We start from the raw sequence: 22,909 nt of genomic DNA, 5'->3' as shown, positions 1-22,909 counted from the left end.
TCGTCGTCATTGTAACGGTTGCCACTGAGGTGTTGTTTGAGGTGGAGGAACATATGGTAATCGCTCGGCGCAAGATCAGGACTGTAGAGTGGTTGGTCTAAAACTTCCCAGCCAAAACTGTCCAATAAATCGCGGGTCTGACCTGCAGTGTGCGGTCTTGCATTGTCATGGAGAAGGACAATTCCCTTCGTCAGCATGCCGCGTCTTTTGTTTTGAATCGCTCTGCGTAGCTTTCTCAGGGTTTGGCAGTATGCTTCTGCATTGATAGTGGTTCCTTGTTGCATGAAGTCGACCAAGAAAACACCGTACCTATCCAAAAACACCGACGCCATGATTTTGCGCTGGAACAGAGTCTGTTTGGCCTTCGCCTTTACAGGAGAGTGTGTGTGTCTCCATTCGGGCATGATATGCGAAACCCATGTTTCGTTTCCAGTTACGATCTGACTCAATAAGCCGTCACCTTCTTCGTGATAACAAGTCAAGAACTTCATCACACACTCAGATCTTTGGTTTTTGTGTTCCTCTGTTTCATGACCCAACGGGAACACAGTTTCCTAAACTTTAGGTGTTCACTGATCTCGACACAACAGGAAATTCGTTTGAGAGACCTGTTATTGTGAAGCGCCTGTTCTCACGAATCCTCGCTTCAACTGAAGCTACCAAATCGTCTGTAATCCAAGAGGGGCGACCGCAGCGGTCCTCATAACGGACGTTGTCACGGCCATATTTGAATTCTCGTACACACTTACGCACTTTGCTTTCACTCATAACAGTATCTAATGCTGACAAAAACAGTAGCACTGAGCGAACCTCACACGCGGCAGGCAAGTTGATAGTCTTAAACATTTCAAAAACATAGAAGAGAACGGTACAGGTTAGCTACAGAGCCGAAACTGAGCACAGTTGTTCCCAAGGCATGAAGGTACAATACGCAGGCGCTCGTTGCGGTATGCGCGCGAACTACTAGTGTCTACAACAAAACGAACCTTACTTAAAAAACACAAATCGTAAATTAAATTTCTCTTCTTGGGTCAGAGTTGATTGGATATTATCTATAGTATGGATACCTATCTTTTTGGGAATGGCGTTGAGACTGTATCCTTCAGGATTTGCTTGTTGGTCGTGATTTGCCGTTAGGTGCCGGCACTGGTTCGAGACGTGGTGTTGAAACGCAAGCATCAGGGTGTATTACAGTTGCAGACAGCTAACATGGGTCTGGACAAGGTGAGCAGTGCTTTACTCGTCAAGCTGTTTTACAATAGTTTTGAATGAAGGTACTCCACTTTAGTCTGTTAAAATGTTATTTATTTCGATTGCAATTTCGACAGCTGGTAATTATGAAGCATTCTGAAACTAGTCAGTCTGTTACCCATTACTTTGCCGGGCAAAGGGCAATAATGTTGATGTACTTCGCGGGTATCGACACATTAAAGGTATACAAAGAGGTCCTCTTTGCACATAGAGGTTGAAGAAAATGGTTCGGGAGTTCGAATTAATTGGCGATTTGGGAATTACTCTTAGGAGAGGCCGAGGGTCAATTTCGCCACAAACAGTTGAAAAAGTTAGCGTTGCCATGGCTGAGAATGCAGGACGCAACGTGCCACCTTCAAGCAGTGCACGAACGTCAGCTAAACATTTCATGGCCCACTGTTCTAAAAGTGCTGCGAACAATTGTGAAATGGTACCTCTTGTGCGTTTCCAGGTTGTCGTGGATGCAGATGGTCGTCACAATGCGCAACGTTTCTAACGCGGAACGTAAGCATGCTACACAGTTAACGAATATTATCCTCTCATGTGGAAATTAAAATGTAATTTTTTAAATGATTTATTCGTTATTTCTATTCCGCATGTCCTTAAAAATGTTTCCAATAAGTTTTATTGTCCTACGATCGCTCGTTTTCCACGGGGACCTTCTCAGATAGCGAAAGTTTAATTATAACCAACTTGTAAAATGTACGAGCGAACTTGATACAGAACAGACAGTGCATCAGGTCCACTGCCTCTTTCTCATGCTTGCTGGGAACTCGCCCACATGGCATCAGAATCATGTCCCACAGATCTTAATTTAGTGGTCTTCCGTCAACATTGCCGCGCGGTCTAGTAATTTTGCCATCGCTCGGGCAACTCCCCCGTCGGAGGTTCGAGCCCACCCTAGGACAAGGGTGTGTGTGTTGTCCTTAGCCTAAGTTAGATTAAGTAGTGTGTAAGCCTAGGGACCGATGACCTCAGCAGTTTGGTCCCATAGGAACGTACCACAAATTTCCAAAATTTCCGTCGACATTCGACGAATTCTAGTGCCATTATCTTCCTAAGAATTCGAAACAGAATGTTCGTACGATGATTCATGCCAAACAGTAGCTTGTTATTAAAACAACATTGCAGTTATTTCGTATAGTTTTACCTCATAAATATACAACGAAGTAACAAAAGTCATTAGTTATCAACTAATATCGTAGTGGATCTCCTTTTGCCCGGCGTAGTGCAGCAACTCCACGTGACACGGAGGGTCAATGTGGAGGCTGGCCGTGTGGCATCGCCCGCTCTGCCTGTGAGTGGACATGTGGCTGCTCCTTCAGCAAAGTCCGAGCAGGCACACGGGGGGAGGGGTTTATTAGTTATTGGGAGCTCCAACGTTAGGCGGGTGATGGAGCCCCTTAGGGAAATAGCGGGAAGGTCGGGGAAGAAGGCCAGTGTTCACTCTGTCTGCTTGCCGGGGGGTCTCATCCGAGATGTGGAGGAGGCCCTACCGGCGGCGATAGAGAGCACTGGGTGCACCCGACTGCAAATTGTTGCTCATGTCGGCACCAATGACTCCTGCCGTCTGGGTTCAGAGGTCATCATCAGTTCGTACAGGCGGTTGGCGGAATTGGTGAAGGCTGAAAGCCTCGCTCGCGGGGTGAAATCAGAGCTAACTATTTGCAGTATCGTTCCCAGAACCGATCGCGGTCCTCTGGTTTGGAGCCGAGTGGAAGGCTTAAACCAGAGGCTCAGACGATTCTGCGGTGATCTGGGGTGCAAATTTCTCGACCTCCGCTATCGGGTGGAGAAATGTAGGGTCCCCCTGAATAGGTCAGGCGTGCACTACACGCCGGAAGCGGCTACAAGGGTAGCGGAGTACGTGTGGAGTGCACATGGGGGTTTTTTAGGTTAGAGAATCCCCTCCCTAGGCCCGACAAGACGCCTCCTGAGATGCGGCAAGGTAGGAGTAAGCAAAATGCAACAGGAAATAACAATATTAATGTGCTAATAGTAAACTGCAGGAGCGTCTACAGAAAGGTCCCAGAACTGCTCTCATTAATAAACGGTCACAACGCCCATATAGTACTAGGGACAGAAAGTTGGCTGAAACCAGACGTAAACAGTAATGAAATCCTAAACTCAGATTGGAATGTATACCGCAGAGACAGGCTGGACAGTGAAGGAGGAGGCGTGTTTATAGCGATAAGAAGTGCAATAGTATCGAAGGAAATTGACGGAGATCCGAAATGTGAAATGATTTGGGTGAAGGTCACGGTTAAAGCAGGCTCAGACATGGTAATTGGATGTCTCTATAGGCCCCCTGGCTCAGCAGCTGTTGTGGCTGAGCACCTAAAGGATAATTTGGAAAATATTTCGAGTAGATTTCCCCACCATGTTATAGTTATGGGTGGAGATTTTAATTTGCCGGATATAGACTGGGAGACCCAGACGTTCATAACGGGTGGCAGGGACAAAGAATTCAGTGAAATTTTTTTAAGTGCTTTATCTGAAAACTACCTTGAGCAGTTAAACAGAGAACCGACCCGTGGCGATAACATATTAGACCTTCTGGTGACAAACAGACCCGAACTATTTGAAAAAGTTAATGCAGAACAGGGAATCAGCGATCATAAAGCGGTTACGGCATCGATGATTTCAGCCGTAAATAGGAATATTAAAAAGGGTAGGAAGATTTTTCTGTTTAGAAAAAGTGACAAAAAGCAGATTTCAGAGTCCCTGACGGCTCAACACAAAAGTTTTGTCTCAAGTACAGATAGTGTTGAGGATCAGTGGACAAAGTTCAAAACCGTCGTCCATAATGCGTTAGATGAGTATGTGCCAAGCAAGATCGTAAGAGATGGAAAAGAGCCACCGTGGTACAACAACCGAGTTAGAAAACTGCTGCGGAAGCAAAGGGAACTTCACAGCAATCATAAACATAGCCAAAGCCTTGCAGACAAACAAAAATTACGCGAAGCGAAATGTAGTGTGAGGGGGGCTATGCGAGAGGCGTTCAATGAATTTGAAATTTAAGTTCTATGTAATGACTTGGCAGAAAATCCTAAGAAATTTTGGTCTTATGTCAAAGCGGTAGGTGGATCAAAACAAAATGTCCAGACACTCTGTGACCGAGATGGTACTGAAACAGAGGATGACGGACTAAAGGCCGAAATACTAAATGTCTTTTTCCAAAGTTGTTTCACAGAGGAAGATTGCACTGTAGTTCCTTCTCTAGATTGTCGCACAGATGACAAAATGGTAGATATCGAAATAGACGACAGAGGGATAGAGAAACAATTAAAATCGCTCAAAAGAGGAAAGGCCTCTGGACCTGATATGGGATACCAGTTCAATTTTACACAGAGTACGCGAAGGAAGTTGCCCCCCTTCTTGCAGCGATGTACCGTAGGTCTCTAGAAGAGCGTAGCGTTCCAAAGGATTGGAAAAGGGCACAGGCCATCCCCGTTTTCAAGAAGGGACGTCGAACAGATGTACAGAACTATAGACCTATATCTCTAACGTCGATCAGTTGTAGAATTTTGGAACACGTATTGTGTTCGAGTATAATGACTTTTCTGGAGACTAGAAATCTACTCTGTAGGAATCAGCATGGGTTTCGAAAAAGACGGTCATGTGAAACCCAGCTCGCGCTATTCGTCCACGAGACTCAGAGGGCCATAGACACGGGTTCACAGGTAGATGCCGTGTTTCTTGACTTCCGCAAGGCGTTCGATACAGTTCCCCACAGTCGTTTAATGAACAAAGTAAGAGCATATGAACTATCAGACCAATTGTGTGATTGGATTGAGGAGTTCCTAGATAACAGGACGCAGCATGTCATTCTCAATGGAGAGAAGTCCTCCGAAGTAAGAGTGATTTCAGGTGTGCCGCAGGGGAGTGTCATAGGACCGTTGCTATTCACAATATACATAAATGACCTGGTGGATGACATCGGAAGTTCACTGAGGCTTTTTGCAGATGATGCTGTGGTGTATCGAGAGGTTGTAACAATGGAAAATTGTACTGAAATGCAGGAGGATCTGCAACGAATTGACGCATGGTGCAGGGAATGGCAATTGAATCTCAATGTAGACAAGTGTAATGTGCTGCGAATACACAGAAAGATAGATCCTTTATCATTTAGCTACAAAACAGCAGGTCAGCAACTGGAAGCAGTTAATACCATAAATTATCTGGGAGTACGCATTAGGAGTGATTTAAAATGGAATGATCATATAATGTTGATCGTCGGTAAAGCAGATGCCAGACTGAGATTCATTGGAAGAATCCTAAGGAAATGCAATCCGAAAACAAAGGAAGTAGGTTACAGTACGCTTGTTCGCCCACTGCTTGAATACTGCTCAGCAATGTGGGATCCGTACCAGATAGGGTTGATAGAAGATATAGAGAAGATCCAACGGAGAGCAGCGCGCTTCGTTACAGGATCATTCAGTAATCGCGAAAGCGTTACGGAGATGATAGATAAACTCCAGTGGAAGACTCTGCAGGAGAGACGCTCAGCAGCTCGGTACGGGCTTTTGTCAAAGTTTCGAGAACATACCTTCACCGAAGAGTCAAGCAGTATATTGCTCCCTCCTACGTATATCTCGCGAAGAGACCATGAGGATAAAATCAGAGAGATTAGAGCCCACATAGAGGCATACCGACAATCCTTCTTTCCACGAGCAATACGAGACTGGAATAGAAGGGAGAACCGATAGAGGTACTCAAGGTACCCTCCGCCACACACCGTCAGGTGGCTTGCGGAATGTGGATGTAGATGTAGATGTAGATGTAGATGTAGACATGGGCTCAATAAGTCGTTGGAAGTCCCTTCAGAAATACTGAGCCAAGCTCCCTCTATAGCTGTCCATAATGCGAAAGTGTTGCCGGTGAAGCATTCTGTGCACGAAATGACCTGTTGATAGACCCATGTCGGGAGATCTGCATTGCCAAATCATTTGCTCGGATAGTCCAGAATGTTCTTCAAACCAATCACGGTGACATGAAATCATTGTTTCAGAGTATGATTTCCATGAATGGCTGCAAGTGATCGAACAAATTCATACCCAGTCAATGGCCGGTTTAGTTGGAGCAGAGGACCCTGTCCATTCTATGTAAGCACAGCCCACACCACAATGGAGCCACCACTACCTTGCACAGTGCCATGTTGACAACTTCGATCCATGGCTTCGTGGGGTCTGCATCACACTCGAACCCAACCATCATCTCTTAGCAACTGAAATCGGCACCCAGGTGTCCAGACCACATTTTTCCAGTCATCTAGCGTCCAACGGATATGCTCACGACCCCAGGAGAGGCGCTGCAGGGGAATTTGTGCTATTAGCAAATGCATTCTCGTTGGTCGTCTGCTGCCACGGTCCATTAATGCCAAATTTCAGCACACTGTCCTGAAGGATACTTTCATCGTACGTCCCACATTGACTTCTGCGGTTATTCCACGCAGAGTTGCTGATCTCTTAACCCTAACAAAAAATGGCTCTGAGCACTATGGGACTTAACTACTGAGGTCATCAGTCCCCTAGAACTTAGAACTACTTAAAACTAACTAACCTAAGAACATCACACACATCCATGCCCGAGGCAGGATTCGAACCTGAGACCGTAGCGGTCGCGCGGTTCCAGAATGTAGCGCCTAGAACCGCTCGGCCACCCCGGCCGTCTTAACACTAACAGCTCTAGGTAAACGCCGGTCGTTCACTGAAAGCTGTCCGCCACTGCGTTGTCCGTGGTGGGAGATAATGCCTGAATTTTGCTATTCTCGGCACGCTCTAGACACTGTGGATCTCGGAATATTGAATCCCCCGACGATTGCCGAAACGGAATGTCCCATGCGTCTGACTCCAATTACTACTCCACTTTCAGACTCCGTCGTGTGGTCATAACACGTCGGAAACCTTTTTACATGAATCAGCTGAGTAGAAATGGCAGCTCCGTCAATGTACTTCCCCTTTATAACTTATGTACGCGATACTACCACAGTCTGTGTATGTGCACATCGCTTGCCCATGATTTCTTGACACCACAGTGTACGCCTTTGTTACAGATATACAAAACTATAATCATGTACATCGTGATGAAAGTTATCTAACAAATTAAATAATTTCTTGAAAACGCCTCAGAGTACGTAGACTGCTATTAAGCAAACATATTTTCGTAGCATAATATTCGAAACAGTGCAACGCCGCTAAGCAAGATGGAGAGCTTCGTAAAACGTGGCGGAGCGGTATGGAAGTAGCGCATTTTAGGTAAGGAAGACGACGTGTTCGGAATGGGTAATAGAAGCCGGCTGGCGGAAGCCACGTAGTGCCAAGCTAGCAGCAGGGCGCGCCGGTGAAATAATTTGCCCTGCGGCTGCTGCAAATTTAGCGCCCATTATCCTCACGTGTTGCCTTCCTTATATGCACGCGAGCAGCGGGCCCTCCGCGGATTTCTCGCTGCTGCCTGCGGAACTTCTTCTTCGCCTCCTTCTCAATCTCCACTTCCGTTCTCCCGGTTGCTCCTTCGGGAAATGAGGAAGTTGAGACCGCACACAGCGCAATAGGGGATTGGGGAGGAGAGGGGGGCAGGGAATGCAGAAAGGAACGCGACGACACAGGCTACGGGAAGCTTGAAAGGTGAAGAATAAAGGCAGGGATTGTACCGAGAAGAACACACACACAATAAGACACGTCCAACGGAGAGAGGTAGGGCGGAGGAGACTTACTTCTCGGCGAACAGGCTAATACTGCAGTGGAGCTCTCGTCTTACTCGGGGTTTATTCCCACTACTATGCACTTTTCTGTCGTGCTGCACAACAGGAATTGGGCAAAAATGAGTGCATCTTATCAGATTTCACTGATGACGTTGCCAGTTACTTAGCTGTAGGCCAGCCATTGTGTGGGAGCTCAGGGAAATCTCGTGCACAGCTGACTGCATTTTCGCTTGCGGCTTGAAATTTATGTCAAAGTTAACCAAGCTATTTCCTGACGAGTATAAAATTGCAGATTTTTCAACCGAACAGAGAAGTAGTTATGGCCATTTTCATATAAATACGCCATTCGTCCTGTTTTTGTAGGTTTATTTTTTCTTATGTAATACTTTCTTCGCACTCTGAACAATGTATATGATGGGAAAAAACTTAATTTACATTCGCTTTTAGGACGATGATGTCCCTTTTGTTAGAATTTTATACTATAGTAATTCCAATTTCTTTGTTTTCTGTCATGTTCTTGCAAGAATCATCGATTCGGCTCAAGTACACAGTCGTTACTACAAATGAAACATTGTAATTGGACATAGTAGAGTTTAACCACTCACAAAGATTCGATTAGAGCATTGATAACAGGAAAGTCTATTATGAAAGCGCATAACTGTGCAAATAGACTCACAGATCATACAATCTGATAAAAATTGTGGCAAAGGTTTATTTCTCTTTGCATGAAAAATCTAATTATTATGTTGATACGGATGGCATACTCTTAGGTTATGTTAAAAAGAAACAACGTTGCGTGTAATAAGCTAAACATGAATGTCCACATTATAATTATCAAAAATGTCAGAGTGGTCCTAAATTAAGAATAGATCTCCAGAAATTATCATTGACGTCGCAACCTACGAGCTCTGATATATTCGATTAAAAATATTTAAAAGAACAATTGTACTAGCAAAAGAGGTCACAAACCTAGCTCACTTTCATACTTCAAGTTCGTAACTTGACAACAATCATCGTCAATAAAGATACTGTATTGTTTACCGGTACTACGTCGTTTTCATCCTTAAATACAATTTTGGCTCGTATGTACCGATTACCTACAGAAAGCTGTGTATAAACTACATCGGTTATGGAAAAGAGAACTTAACCTTCGTATATTAATAATGAAATCCTAAAAGCATGGCTCACTGTGGGAAATGTACCATCCGCTCAAAAATAACCGTAGATTATACCGCATTTGTGCATATCTGCACATTTAATTTTTTAGGATGTGATGTAAGCTATGATATGGATAAGGAGTCAGAAAATACGATCAACAGTTATTAGTCAATATGCAGAATGATTAGACATTCCAAAAGAAAAAAGGAAAGAAACGAAATTAAGATCTTATAAAACCATGGCTGCAGCTGTATTGCCACATTGCCATCTCTAAACAACCTGATAAAAGTAAACAACCAGTAGCAGAGGAGTCACCGGCGAAGATCGTGTAAGAAGTGCGGATGTTAGTAATCTACTAGATATTTATAACATTAACGAGAAGACTGAAGAAAATAAAACATTCTGGAAACAGCACCTAAAAAGGGTGGAGAGAGAATCTCCCATGTCAGTCCATGGTTTATCAGCCAAGAGGAAAAAATGACGTAGGAAGCCCCACAACGAGGTGATAGTGCAAAGGCGGAACAGGTACACGTGCCTAACCATCTAAATTCAGAAGAAGATGTATTGCTAAGTGCTATTGATGAAATCTGTTACCTCTCAGGATATATACACATGAAATGGGAATCTTTGCCCATCTCACTGAAACTTCTCGGTATTTCTGTTATGTGGAATACGAGAGCATCATGTGGTGCGTGCAGTTGGTCTAGACGAGGCACCTTGCTTCTCCATTAATGTTGTTTGTGTTCTTTCTTACATTTTCGTCTTGTCTTCTCTGCGCTAGTCTGTATCTGTGGAGTTAAAGTCCTCAGTTGTTTTTCAGTACAATTTATTCTTCCCATGTATGGTTTACCAACTCTCTACAACTAGCCAAATTACGTCTGTTTTTAGTGTTTTCTGATATTACTCTTTACTGTGGCAAAGCGATGTAGCTGTGTGTCTATGTACCTATTGAAAGAGCGCAGAATACCTCATTTGTAAGTGAATAATACAACCCAATACCTTAAGTGGAGCTCTGTTGTTGCATTTTAAGATGAACCGATGCTGGTGTTTTAAGGAAGCTGTCTTACCTTGCTTCATCTAATAACTCACTGACGCTACAATGTGAAGAGAGAGAGAGAGAGAGAGAGAGAGAGAGTGAGAGAGAGAGTGATGTAGCCACTATTTATTGAGGTGACAAGCTGACCAACCGCGCTGCCACGTAATTAATTTCCCACTAAACCGCATGATTCCATCATAATTTTCGACACAATTTTTGTCGATTCCGTATTTTTAGTCCGAAACGTTCTCGGAAAGTAAACGTAATGATGTAATTAACAGAGAGTGATTAGCCAAACAAAACGGAAGTGGATAATTGGAACATATGATTAAGTCTAATTAATCGGTCCCTACTCGTGAATATTCACCCTGTTATCATTTGCCTCGCAGAAGATCCGCCTAATGAGGCGCAGCATGCAATATGACACCGAGTGGAATTAAGTGAAGTTGGTATTCATTTAGACACTGTTGCTTTATTTCGATAGATTCTAGAAAAAATTGTGAACCAAAATCATTCTTTTGCATATGCAGCTGTAAATGTTAGATGAGACAATTTTTAAGAAAGTTTTACACAATACGCTATAGATTCCAAACTCTCTGAGTACTTAGGACTGTCACTCATGATATACCTCGCATAATGCCCTGATTAACAGCATAAAGTTGGATATGATGGTGATCAGGATTGTTAGGCAAATCATTGCTGAAGTTTTATCCTTGTTTCTGTTGTTCTGTTCACAAAAATTCTGACTTTTGTACTTAGACAAGTCATTCCCGCATTACTCGGGTTCGCTGAAGATGTCTTCAGAAACTTACGAACAATAGCTTACGTCAGAAGAGGAGTTTAATAAAGATTTATGCTTTCCACACTTTCTTGAAAATATCCCAATTTTATAAAACAAAACTCACAATTAACTTAAATTTAAGGGTGTCTTACTTAACAATATTGTAGCTAGTATGATTTCATTATATTTCACTTTTATTGAAATCATTTTAGTACGAAACGTCTGACTTAGTACTTAATGGGAATCTGCGCTTTCACATCTGATGATTAACCAACTCATTAAGCGTTAGTTCTCTTTGCACGAGATTAATTTCGTGTGTGTACACTGCACACACATCAGCCGCTGTAGTTATGTTTGCACTGGCATGTTAGTTGTTTGTAAAACAAACTTTTTTGTGGATAAACAGAGACGGAGATGCGCATTTTATGTAGCTACTGCAAATTTTCATGACGAAGTAACACTGGCTAAGCCTTTCAGGAGCTATTTTAGAACATTCTACCCTCTGTTGATTATTTTACACGTTAGTCAGTGAGATGTTATTAAATCATATACTTGATCTAGTAATCTGCTGAGTAACTATGAAGTACAAGGTGATGCAAAAGTCAGAATACATCCCTATAAAAGTCGAACAGCGTGAGGAATCATAATGGCGTCTGTTATGGGGTGTCTGTAGGTGCGAGCGCAACTTACAGGCGACAGCGGCGGCCATCTTGGAATCTGCCATATGGATTTGGGTTACATGTTTCAGATGGGAAGAGAATCATGTGGCACATCATTTCAAACTGCCTATTTATCAGGAATGTATATTTGAAATCTATTTTAAGATTTCTTTATTTCTGGAGGACTTACGACCTTTTACGTTTAAGACATATGTCACAGTCGGCATCCAGAATATGCTCAATATGACCTCCTTAGAGCTGGACACACAATCTGAGTCTTTCTGGCCAGTCCTGCTACACACGTCAACAGAGGCATACGCCTCCTCAAAACTAAGATGGGCTACATTCTTGACTTTTATCTCGTACACAATTGATTCCAAATGTCCCCATAGATAAAAGTCAATACGTGCAAGATCAGGGGACCGTTGTGGTCATTCGATAGGACATCTCCCACCTGTCCAGTGACATCCAAGCTGTTCATCCAGAAACTGACCTCAGTAGAACGGTGGAAAAGTGCACCGTCTTGTTGGAGGAAGGTTGGGAAATCAGTCTGCGGATTCAACAGCATTGGAAACACATAATCGCGGAGCGTGTTAAGATACCTCTCCCAGTTTAAAGTTCCATCAGTAAACGCTGGACCCACGATTCTTGTGTCCCAAATCTCAGACCAAACCATCACTTTTTCACCACCAGTACCTTTAAGGGATCCACCGACGATGGGTTTGCATCTGACCAGTAACGATAATTTTGTTTGTTTGCTTCTCCGTGCAAATAAAAATTAGCTTCGTCATTGAACAACACCTGTCGTATGAAGTTTCGATTCCTGTTACACTGTTCCAGGAAACAGTCTACAAACTTTATCCCCCAATCGGGTCATCCTACAAGGGATGATGTTGCAACTGTAGCACGTACAGCTGCCATTGGTGTGTGTGTGTGTGTGTGTGTGTGTATGTGTAACACAAACAGGATTGAACGCTGATTGACACCTGTTATTGCTGATAATTAACCCGTACTGTGATGCTGACTTTTCACAAACGACACCACAACTGCTGTTGCAATCTCGTTGTCGGTGGCTGTTCGTTTACTCCAGTGCGTGGCTTGTCCACTACAGATCCTGTTGCACGAAATTTGTCCAATAACTTGGATACGGTCATAAATGAAATGTCGTTTCTCTCAGGATGCTGGGCACTGAAGTCAGCAGCAATCACTCTGGTACTTCTTCCATAATTTCAGCGCGTTCCTGCTGTGGACGATAAGTGCTACTGTAGATCACCTGCATCAATAAACAGAATTGATTACCTCATTGCAGTTTCCAACTATAAGAGGTCACAACTCCTACACAAATAAAGATATCTTCAAACAGATTTCACTTGTCTGTTGCCGAGAAAGAGGTAGTTCAAAATTATGTAGCACATGACGCCCGTCCCATTTGAAACACGTAACGAAAATACAAGCGATTTTCAAGACGGTCGCCACTGTCATTATAGCTTCTATAAGTTGCGCACCTACAAACACCCAATAGCCGACGCCATTATCATTCCTCACAACGCTCGACTTTCATACAGGTGTCTCCGGTCTTTCGCTTCACCGTGTGTGTTAACGACATTGTACTATTACCTTCATAACAGTGTTGTTCATTATAAAAACTGCCAGTATTATGAGAGCAAAAATTGAAGTAAAAGTGTTTAATATATTAATTTCATTTCCATTCATAAGCTAGTTTTATATTATCATCCGATAGCTCATGCCTGATTTAATGAAAACCTTCTGCGTGTGAGGCCATGAAAAAGTACTTGAATATCCACATGGTGTGCAACAATTGTAGTACTTTGCATATATTTTCGGGAGAAGTACTAGGTTGAAGATTAAAGTCGGGTGCATCAAGAACCCACAGTGGTAAATGATACATGGAAAAGCACACGCAGTAGCATTTACACTACCAGGTTATGGCACCATTATCTCATGCACGCACCATTTTTCCCTTCAGGTCGAATGAAATTATACTAAAAGACATATATATTCTCTGAACCGTGGCAGTTACCAAGTCAGCTTCAACCACTGAAGAGATATCATTCTTAAAGAGGCAGTAAAATCAGATTTTGTACTAGAGTCAGTTTAATCAAATAATCATAAACGTACTTTCGTTCGTGATACTGAGTTACTTCTCGCTTCCCACGCCCGGGTTCCCGAGTTCGATTCCCGGCGGGGTCAGGGATTTTCTCTGCCTCGTGATGGCTGGGTGTAGTGTGCTGTCCTTAGGTTAGTTAGGTTTAAGTAGTTCTAAGTTCTAGGGGACTGATGACCGTAGCAGTTAAGTCCCATAGTGCTCAGAGCCATTTGAACCATTTTGAACTGAGTTACTGCTTTACTGAATTTTTATTATCAGTCCACATAGTCCGCTCCTCCTCGTTCCAGAGAATCGAACAACACATACAACGGAAAAAATACTTTCCGAGTTTGCATTTCATAACTCTTTCTGTATGGATATCGCAAGTATAAACAGACGCTGACACACTCGTGCTCGTACGCATCAACAAGGCAAACAGAACATAAAGTAAACAGTAATGAACAGCAAGAATAATAGTAATAATAAGAATTAAGTAAGTAGTCGATGGAATATATGTCAAATAAAAGCGATGGCCACGTTTGCTACAGTTGGATTTCCATCTATTCTGTAACTAATTTCAAATGAATGTTTCGTATTCCTATTGTGATCACGAAACATTGAAATGTAAGTGACTGTTGTACGATAATACCAATGTAACGAGTGTGAAGTAATGTTCGAGTAATAAGGTTTTCTTTCTCTTTAAATCTTTCATTCAACCTCTGAAGCAGATGGTAGGCTGTAGGGGGGGCATACACTTTTCAGCCAATAGCAGGAGTTAGGAGTTTGTGATGTTATGACACCGTTTGCTCAAGACAGTTGGATGCTTATGTACTGATGGTGGTTTACAGTATATGAAGAACTGTACACCACCATCAACACCACTGTTATCAGCAGCAGCAGCAGCAGATGACACACTGGTAGGTCCCGTTCCGTGTACAGGGACATAAACAGATGATACTGGGAGGGAAATTGTGCTTGAGAATCCAACAACCTGTTACAATGAATGACTCAGAAATTTAGACTGGACATATCTATGTTGAAGCGATACAAATCTAACAGGGAGTTAAATTGGGCGTTGTCCGCACTGCAAAGTTCTCTTGAAAGTGGCTATTACCATTAAAATGTTCTATAGTTCACGATCTCATTTCTTTTCTCTATTCAGTTATTTCTACAGCTTCAAAAAGTTTTTAGTAGTTTTTGACATACTTGCTCGACGTAAATATTTCTCAGCCAGCTGCCGTCAAAGATGTATACCTGAGATTCACCAATTTCTAGCTGGTGGTTGTCCTCTAAGAGCTGTAAGAAATTCTCTGGACCTTGCTGCTGTCGCTGATCTGTGATGGCGCTAAATACTTTATGTTTGCGTATCTGGTACCTACACTACTGGCTATTAAAATCGATACACCAAGAAGAAATGCAGATGATAAACGGGTATTCATTGGACAAATATATTATACTAGAACTGACATATGATTACATTTTCACGCAGTTTGGGTGCATAGATCCTGAGAAATCAGTACACAGAACAACCACCTCTGGCCGTAATAATGGCCTTGATACGCCTGGGCATTGAGTCAAACAGAGCTTGGATGGCGTGTACAGGTACAGCTGCCCATGCAGCTTCAACACCATACCACAGTTCATCAAGAATCAAGAGTAGTGACTGGCGTATTGTGACGAGCGAGTTGCTCGGTCACCATTGACCAGACGTTTTCAATTGGTGAGTGATCTGGAGAATGTGCTGTCAAGGGCAGCAGTCGAACATTTTTTGTATCCAGAAAGGCCCGTACAGGACCTGCAACATGCGGTCGTCCATTGTCCTGCTGAAATGTTGGGTTTCGCAGGGATCGAATGAAGGGTAGAGCCACGGGTCGTATCACATCTGAAATGTAACGTGCACTGTTCAAAATGCCGTCAATGCGAACAAGAGGTGACCGAGACGTGTAACCAATGGCACCCCATACCATCACGCCGGGTGATATGCCAGTATGGCGATGACGAATACACGCTTCCAATGTGCGTTCACCGCGATGTCGCCAAACACGGATGCGACCATCATTATGCTGTAAACAGAACCTGTATTCATCCGAAAATATGACGTTTTGCCATTGGTACACCCAAGTTCGTCTTTGAGTACACCATCGCAGGCGTTCCTGTCTTTGATGCAGCGTCAAGGGTAACCGCAGCAATGGTCTCCGAGCTGATAGTCCATGCTGCTGCAAACGTCGTCGAACTGTTCGTGCACATGGTTGTTGTCTTGCAAACGTCCGCACCTGTTGACTCAGGGATGAGACGTGGCTCCACGATCCGTTACAGCCATGCGGATAAGATGCCTGTCATCTCGACTGCTAGTGATACGAGGCCATTGGGATCCAGCACGGCGTTCCGTATTACCCTCCTGAACCTACCGATTCCATATTCTGCTAACAGTCATTGGATCCCGACCAACGCGAGCAACAATGTCGCAATACGATAAACCGCAATCGCGATAGGCTACAATCCGACCTTTAACAAAGTCGGAAACGTGATGGTACGCATTTCTCCTCCTTACACGAGGCATCACAACAACGTTTCACCAGGCAACGCCGGTCAACTGCTGTTTGTGTATGAGAAATCGGTGGGAAACTTTCCTCGTGTCAGCACGTTGTAGGTGTCGCGACCGGCGGCAAACTTGTATGAATACTCTGAAAAGCTAATCATTTGCATATCACAGAATCTTCTTCCTGTCGGGTAAATTTCGCATATGTTGCACGTCATCTTCGTGGTGTAGCAATTGTAATGGCCAGTAGTGTACAACGCGTGTAAGAAAAGTAAGTGCCGTATACTTGCATTTAAATGTTGGCAGCTCAGATCAGATCTGTAGGAAAGCAGTCACTCCTTTGACTGTTGATGAAATCTTAGAACTAATTGTTTTCCGAAAGTAGTCGTTTGGCTCTGAGGTAAAAGCAAATAACAACGTCGTTTAAAATCATTGCACCCTCGTTCCTAAGGCTACGTAATGTCAGATATTGGTTGACAACTCTTTTAAATTTGCTGCCTCTGTTTTAGTTGTATTCTACTGAACGAACACCATTACTTCCTCTAGTCGTAATTAGTGTACCTAAAGTGTACGGTCAAAACTTTTTTGTACGTTATAACTACACCCCGTAACACACCGTCAAAAGTATAGGAAAATTTAATGATGTTTCTTTCGTTTCCTTCCCATGTCTTCTGTAAAATAAAATTTGTTTCGTTTCTCTTAGTGTGCTATTCTATATATAACTAACTTCTCCATAATCGTACGACTAAAGTAGTCTTCCCATTATATTTGATACTTTGTATACTTCTTTTCATGGCAACCCATTGCACCCCTATATTTTTCTTCCCGTTCTCTCGAGTATTGTGTCTTCAAACATTTTCAAGAAGGGAACTGGAGTAAACTATATTCAACATTTTTCCCACGACCATTAATAATAAAACGGCTATAATTAGCAAAATTACTGAGGAGTCTTATGTTTATCACTTGGAACGATCAAGGCCCATATTTTGTGTCGCCAAGAAATAAAGTTGCTAAAAGTGGTCGAATGTAGTTCTGTGCTCATGTCCCTTGTTTCTTGCCGAAACTTTGTAGTTTTTAGCGTTGGGTATAAATGCGTGTGAATTCCTAAGGAACCAAACTGCTAAGGTCATCGGTCCCTAGGCTTACGCACTATTTAAATTAACTTAAACTAACTTACGCTAAGAACAACACATACACCCATGCCCGAGGGAGGACTCGAACCTCCGGCGGGAAGGACCGCGTTGGGTATAAATGTATCGTCTACGCTACATGAAGAGCGCAGAGTGTATTGTTCGGCTTCTACTTTTATGGGCACGTCAGGGCGAGTGAAAGTGGCACATATCCCTTGACATCCATAATATCTGGACCGTTTTGCTCTCTACGGAGCTTTACGAGTAGGCCAAGTGGACCCCAGGGAGCCATCTGCGGTTATGGATGGACGGCAAAAATTTATTTCTTCTCGCAAAATGCAGATTGCTCGCAGACGCTTTGCAGTGTTTAGCTGCTGCCTAAATTTCCGTATATCGCTACAGTACCTTGCCCTTTCAGTTCATCTAGCAGCGGCACTAGTTTATTGGTCTTCTCAGAGCGCGGCATGTCCTTACTACAAAAACGTTTCAGTAGAAAGTGCACTGGCAGGGAGCATATACGATGTAACGACTGGAATGCTGTAATAGCTCGACACACCACTTCAAAATTCAGTAAAATAGTATTTCTCAATGCAAGGATGTGATTTTCACGTTTTGCGGGATGGTAGAACATTAACAAATTTATTTATAGTTGAGATTAATCTTGTGATAGATTTTTTTAAAGTCTCCCATTGATAGTACTTTCTTTTGAGAATTTCACAGACCGATAGCAGAATGAATGAGCCCATTACTCGGATGAAGCAGTTTATGGAAATAATGAGAAGACCTAAATCATAATGGCCATACTGCCGTTTTGTTGCAGAACTGATATGTACAATTAAGTAACTGACTGTCTGCGCAAATGTTAAATAATACCACAGTCGCGAGAGACGTAAAGAATAATTCAAATTCCAGCTATAATTTAAAACTTTATCGTATAAATTTCATGTAAATTGCTTTTGGAGCTAGACCTTTCTAGAGCTGAAAAACTTATATCCAGCCCGCCGCGCCGTCCTATGAACTTCTCGTTATTGGGATTAAAACTTTTGTTTTCTTTCTTGTAATTTTATTTCCTTCATACAATCTTGACTAAGCGTGAGTTTCAGTCGTATAGGTTACCAGTGGAGCGTCAAGTGATTGTATATCCACGAGCTTCCGATTGAGTGATGTTTTGCCATTGTCAGTTACGGCTTGACAATTGCCGAAGGGCATCTACCCGAAAGCTCGTGTACGCACAAGGTGCCCAAGGGAAGTGGAACATTTTCATCTGGTTATTATGAAGTTTAGCGAATAATTATTTACATGGGTAACAGAAGAAATACTTCAGTAGATCGATGAAAGAAGGAAGTACGAAAATGTTCAGGGAAGTTCAGAAATACAGAACACAAATCACTCAACAATGAAATAAATAGAAACTGCAGGCAAGCTAAGACGAATTTGCTCCATCAAAAATTTGAAGAAATATAAAAAGAAATAATTGTCGGAAGGAGGGACTTAGCATATGAGTAAGTCAAAATCATTATTGATGACATTAAGAACAAAGATGGTAACATTAAGAGTGCAATGGGGATTCCACTGTTAAATGCAGAGGAGAGAGTTAACAGGTGGAAAGAGAGCAGTGGAGGCCTCTAAGAGGAGGAAGGCGTGTCTGATGTGATAGAAGAAGAAACAGATGTCGATTTAGGAGAGGTAGGGGACTCAGTATTAGCAACAGAATTTAAGAGAGTTTTGGAGGACTTAAGATCAAATAAGGCAGAAGGGATAGATAAAATTCCATCACAATTTCTAAAATCGTTGGGGGAAATGACAAAAAAACGACTATCCATATTGGTGTGTAAAATGGATGAGTCTGGCGACATACCATCTGACTTCCGGAAAAATATCACCCACACAATTCCGAAGACGGCAACAGCCAACAAGTGCGACAATTATCGCACAGTCAGGCTAACAGCTCATGCATCTAAATTGTTGACAAGGGCATTCCTGGTCAAGAGAAGTCTACTAGTATGAAATATTGGCTTTAATTTGAGAAAGACGTTTGTGAGAAGGTACGTTGGTATAGAGCGTTGTATGAACTGTGGGAAAACCGGAACAGAAGAGGATCGAAGCATTTGAGATGGGTGCTGCATACGAATTTTGAAAATTAGATGGACTGATAGTATAAGGAATGAGGACGTTCTGCGCAGAATCGAAGAGGAAAGGAATATGTGGAAAACACTGACAAAGAGAAGGGACAAGATGATAGGACATTTGTTAAGACATCGGGGACTGACTTTCATGGTACTAGAGTGAGCTGTAGAGGGAAAAAAACTGTAGAGAAAGACAGAGATTGGAATAAATCCAGCAAATAAGTGAGGGCGTAGGTTGCATGTAATACTCTGAAATGAAAAGATTGGCACAGGAAAGGAATTAATGGCGGATGGCATCGAACCAGTCAGAGACTGACGACCAGGCCCATTATTCTTCACACTGGTTACAAAATCCGTCTCACACCATTGGTTAGTCCATTACAATATTGTCCTGTAACACATAAATTGCGGTCTCTTCCACGGGGCATTGCACGTTGGACAGCCATGACGCTCTCCACACCTCATAACTCCGCTGCCTCATTACCCACCTGCTCTGGCCCTTGTTCCATCTTGAAATAAATGACATACAATGTGGGACTAGTTAGATCAGGTATCTGGCGCGATAACATATACACCTTTACAATGTGGCCAATTGGAAACCTGCTATCTCCCGTTTGAAGCTGCTGGATGCCTATCAGATTTTACCCTTGAAATTTTACTTCAGACTGTATGATTCAAAGGTTTTTCGTGATTTTATAGATAGCATTGATTAGTGACTTTGGTGGGTTACTTTGGGACAGAATTTTTTTAGATCTGGAGAATTTTGGTGTAGCATCTGTCGATTTACTGAGTAGGTGCACGTGCTCTGGATGTGGACAGAGTCATGTAAACACAGAATATTACCAGGCTTGAACGGGGTTAAACACAAGAGTGATTGCGGTCATGTTTGCGAGAAGCAGAAGAATTTATATAGATTTCCATTGACTATTCTCTGCTGGATCACAGCAAAAGATAAGAAATTAACAGGTAGTGTCTAATGGTGCGCTGTGGTTTTGCAGAACAACCTGCTGCCTTCCGGCGACCAGTCGGTGGAGGGCATCAGCATCACCATCGAGAATACGAACCGCCACCACGCGGGCGTCTACCAGTGCACGGCCAGCAACGGCGTCGGCGAACCCGTCACCCAGGAGATCGCTCTGCACGTCCTCTGTGAGTACCTTCCATCGTTATCATCAGTTCCATGTTAGTAGTTCTCTACAAATGACGCGTGCAGCTTTAGACTTAATCCTGAAACATGGGGCTTGCAAATTCGTACGACTTGCAACATTCGAATTTTTTATGGTTCTGCGATTCCATCTAGCTTCAATCTTACCTTCGATTCAGAAAGAACCACAGAAGATATTTCTTTTTATTTATTTATTTATTTATTTATTGAGTAGGAACTTTTCCGGCAGTATTTGGTAGTACGCTTTATTAACCAGAAAACAAAAGTATGTTCTTCAAAAAAGTTTCAGCTACAGATAAAATGAGCAGAGGTCACATGTACACTGTAAAATGGCTGTAAACCGCTGGCTGGTGAAATAGATGCTGGTATCTCTCCTGCCTTCAGCTGAGTGTCGGAAGTTCCATGCGGCTTTTCGCGGATGATGCTGTAATATACAGAGAAGTTGCAGCATTAGAAAATTGTAGCGAAATGCAGGAAGATCTGCAGCGGATAGGCACTTGGTGCAGGGAGTGGCAACTGACCCTCAACATAGACAAATGTAATGTATTGCGAATACATAGAAAGAAGGATCCTTTATTGTATGATTATATGATAGCGGAACAAACACTGGTAGCAGTTACTTCTGTAAAATATCTGGGAGTATGCGTGCGGAACGATTTGAAGTGGAATGATCATATAAAATTAATTGTTGGTAAGGCGGGTACCAGGTTGAGATTCATTGGGAGAGTCCTTAGAAAATGTAGTCCATCAATTTGAAGAAATATAAAAAGAAATAATTGTCGGAAGGAGGGACTTAGCATATGAGTAAGTCAAAATCATTATTGATGACATTAAGAACAAAGATGGTAACATTAAGAGTGCAACGGAGATTCCACTGTTAAATGCAGAGGACAGAGTGAACAGGTGGAAAGAGAGCAGTGGAGGCCTCTAAGAGGAGGAGGACTTGTCCGATGACGTGAAAGAAGAAGAAACAGATGTCGATTTAGGAGAGGTAGTGTGGCTTACAAAACACTCGTTCGACCTATACTTGAGTATTGCTCATCAGTGTGGGATCCGTACCAGATCGGGTTGACGGAGGAGATAGAGAAGATCCAAAGAATAGCGGCGCGTTTCGTTACAGGGTTATTTGGTAACCGTGATAGCGTTACGGAGATGTTTAACAAACTCAAGACTCTGCAAGAGAGGCGCTCTGCATCGCGGTGTAGCTTGCTCGCCAGGTTTCGAGAGGGTGCGTTTCTGGATGAGGTATCGAATATATTGCTTCCCCCGACTTATACCTCCCGAGGAGATCACGAATGCAAAATTAGAGAGATTAGAGCGCGCACGGAGGCTTGCAGACTGTCGTTTTTCCCGCGAACCATACGCGACTGGAACAGGAAAGGAAGGTAATGACAGTGGCACGTAAAGTGCCCTCCGCCACACACCGTTGGGTGGCTTGCGGAGTATAAATGTAGATGTAGATGTAGAAGTTCTGCTGAAAGTGGGAACCTGTCTGACAGCTTACGGTCCCGATCTTGACTCTAATGAATGTTATTTAACCGTCGAATAACACTGCTCTTAACGATAAATACTGTTCTTGCATTATGAATGTATGAAGCGTGAACCGTCGGTCAGTGGTCGTAAACAAAATATTATCCGTCTACTGTGTACAGTACCGCTCGGTACGGAAACTATCAAAATTGACATTGGTCTCACCCGTAAGTGATATTTAAGGGTGAGAACAATGTCAGTTTTGATAGTTGCCGTACCCAACAACATATGGCAACAATTATCTTACATTTGAGGGTTAGCCCGTCTTTCCGCGCGTGTCTCAATTACAGAAGGGGATATTTACAACGCTACTTCGATGACTATCGTACGTAGGCTCCAATAAAACGAATGTATCACGATCTTTAAAACTTCATTCGAATAAAGTACACAGATTAAATGGTATTACACCTATTGAAATATGTGCCAAAGAATGCGCAGCTCAATGAATGTGAATAAATGAGAAATCTGGCAGTCATTACGAGGATAATTTTTTTGTGAAAGCTTCAGATAATGAGGTTAGCGAGAGAGAGAGAGAGAGAGACAGACAGAGAGAGAGAGATCTTCAACTACAGATACGTCAGTAGAAATGAGCGGCAGCATGACAGATGATGTCATTACTCGACAGCAGCTTTGTTGCACTAATTGTAAATCAGCCAGTGAGCTATTCTGGGCCCGCATCTCGTGGTCGTGCGGTAGCGTTCTCGCTTCCCACGCCCGGGTTCCC

General features: G+C 42.9%; 1 protein-coding gene across 2 annotated transcripts in view; it reads left to right on the top strand.

The window, feature by feature from the left end:
* LOC126191483 (limbic system-associated membrane protein) overlaps nt 1-22,909 on the top strand; it is a 986,380-nt gene that overhangs the window by 431,185 nt on the left and 532,286 nt on the right. For both annotated transcript variants that reach the window (XM_049932368.1, XM_049932366.1), the window contains exon 4: nt 20,489-20,639. In XM_049932368.1, coding sequence (XP_049788325.1) covers nt 20,489-20,639 — 151 coding nt within the window. The remainder of the gene's footprint in view (nt 1-20,488; nt 20,640-22,909) is intronic.

Source organism: Schistocerca cancellata, chromosome 6, assembly GCF_023864275.1.
Source record: "Schistocerca cancellata isolate TAMUIC-IGC-003103 chromosome 6, iqSchCanc2.1, whole genome shotgun sequence".
Taxonomy (NCBI): Eukaryota; Metazoa; Arthropoda; class Insecta; order Orthoptera; family Acrididae; genus Schistocerca; species Schistocerca cancellata.
This window is presented reverse-complemented; position numbering and strand designations above follow the sequence as displayed.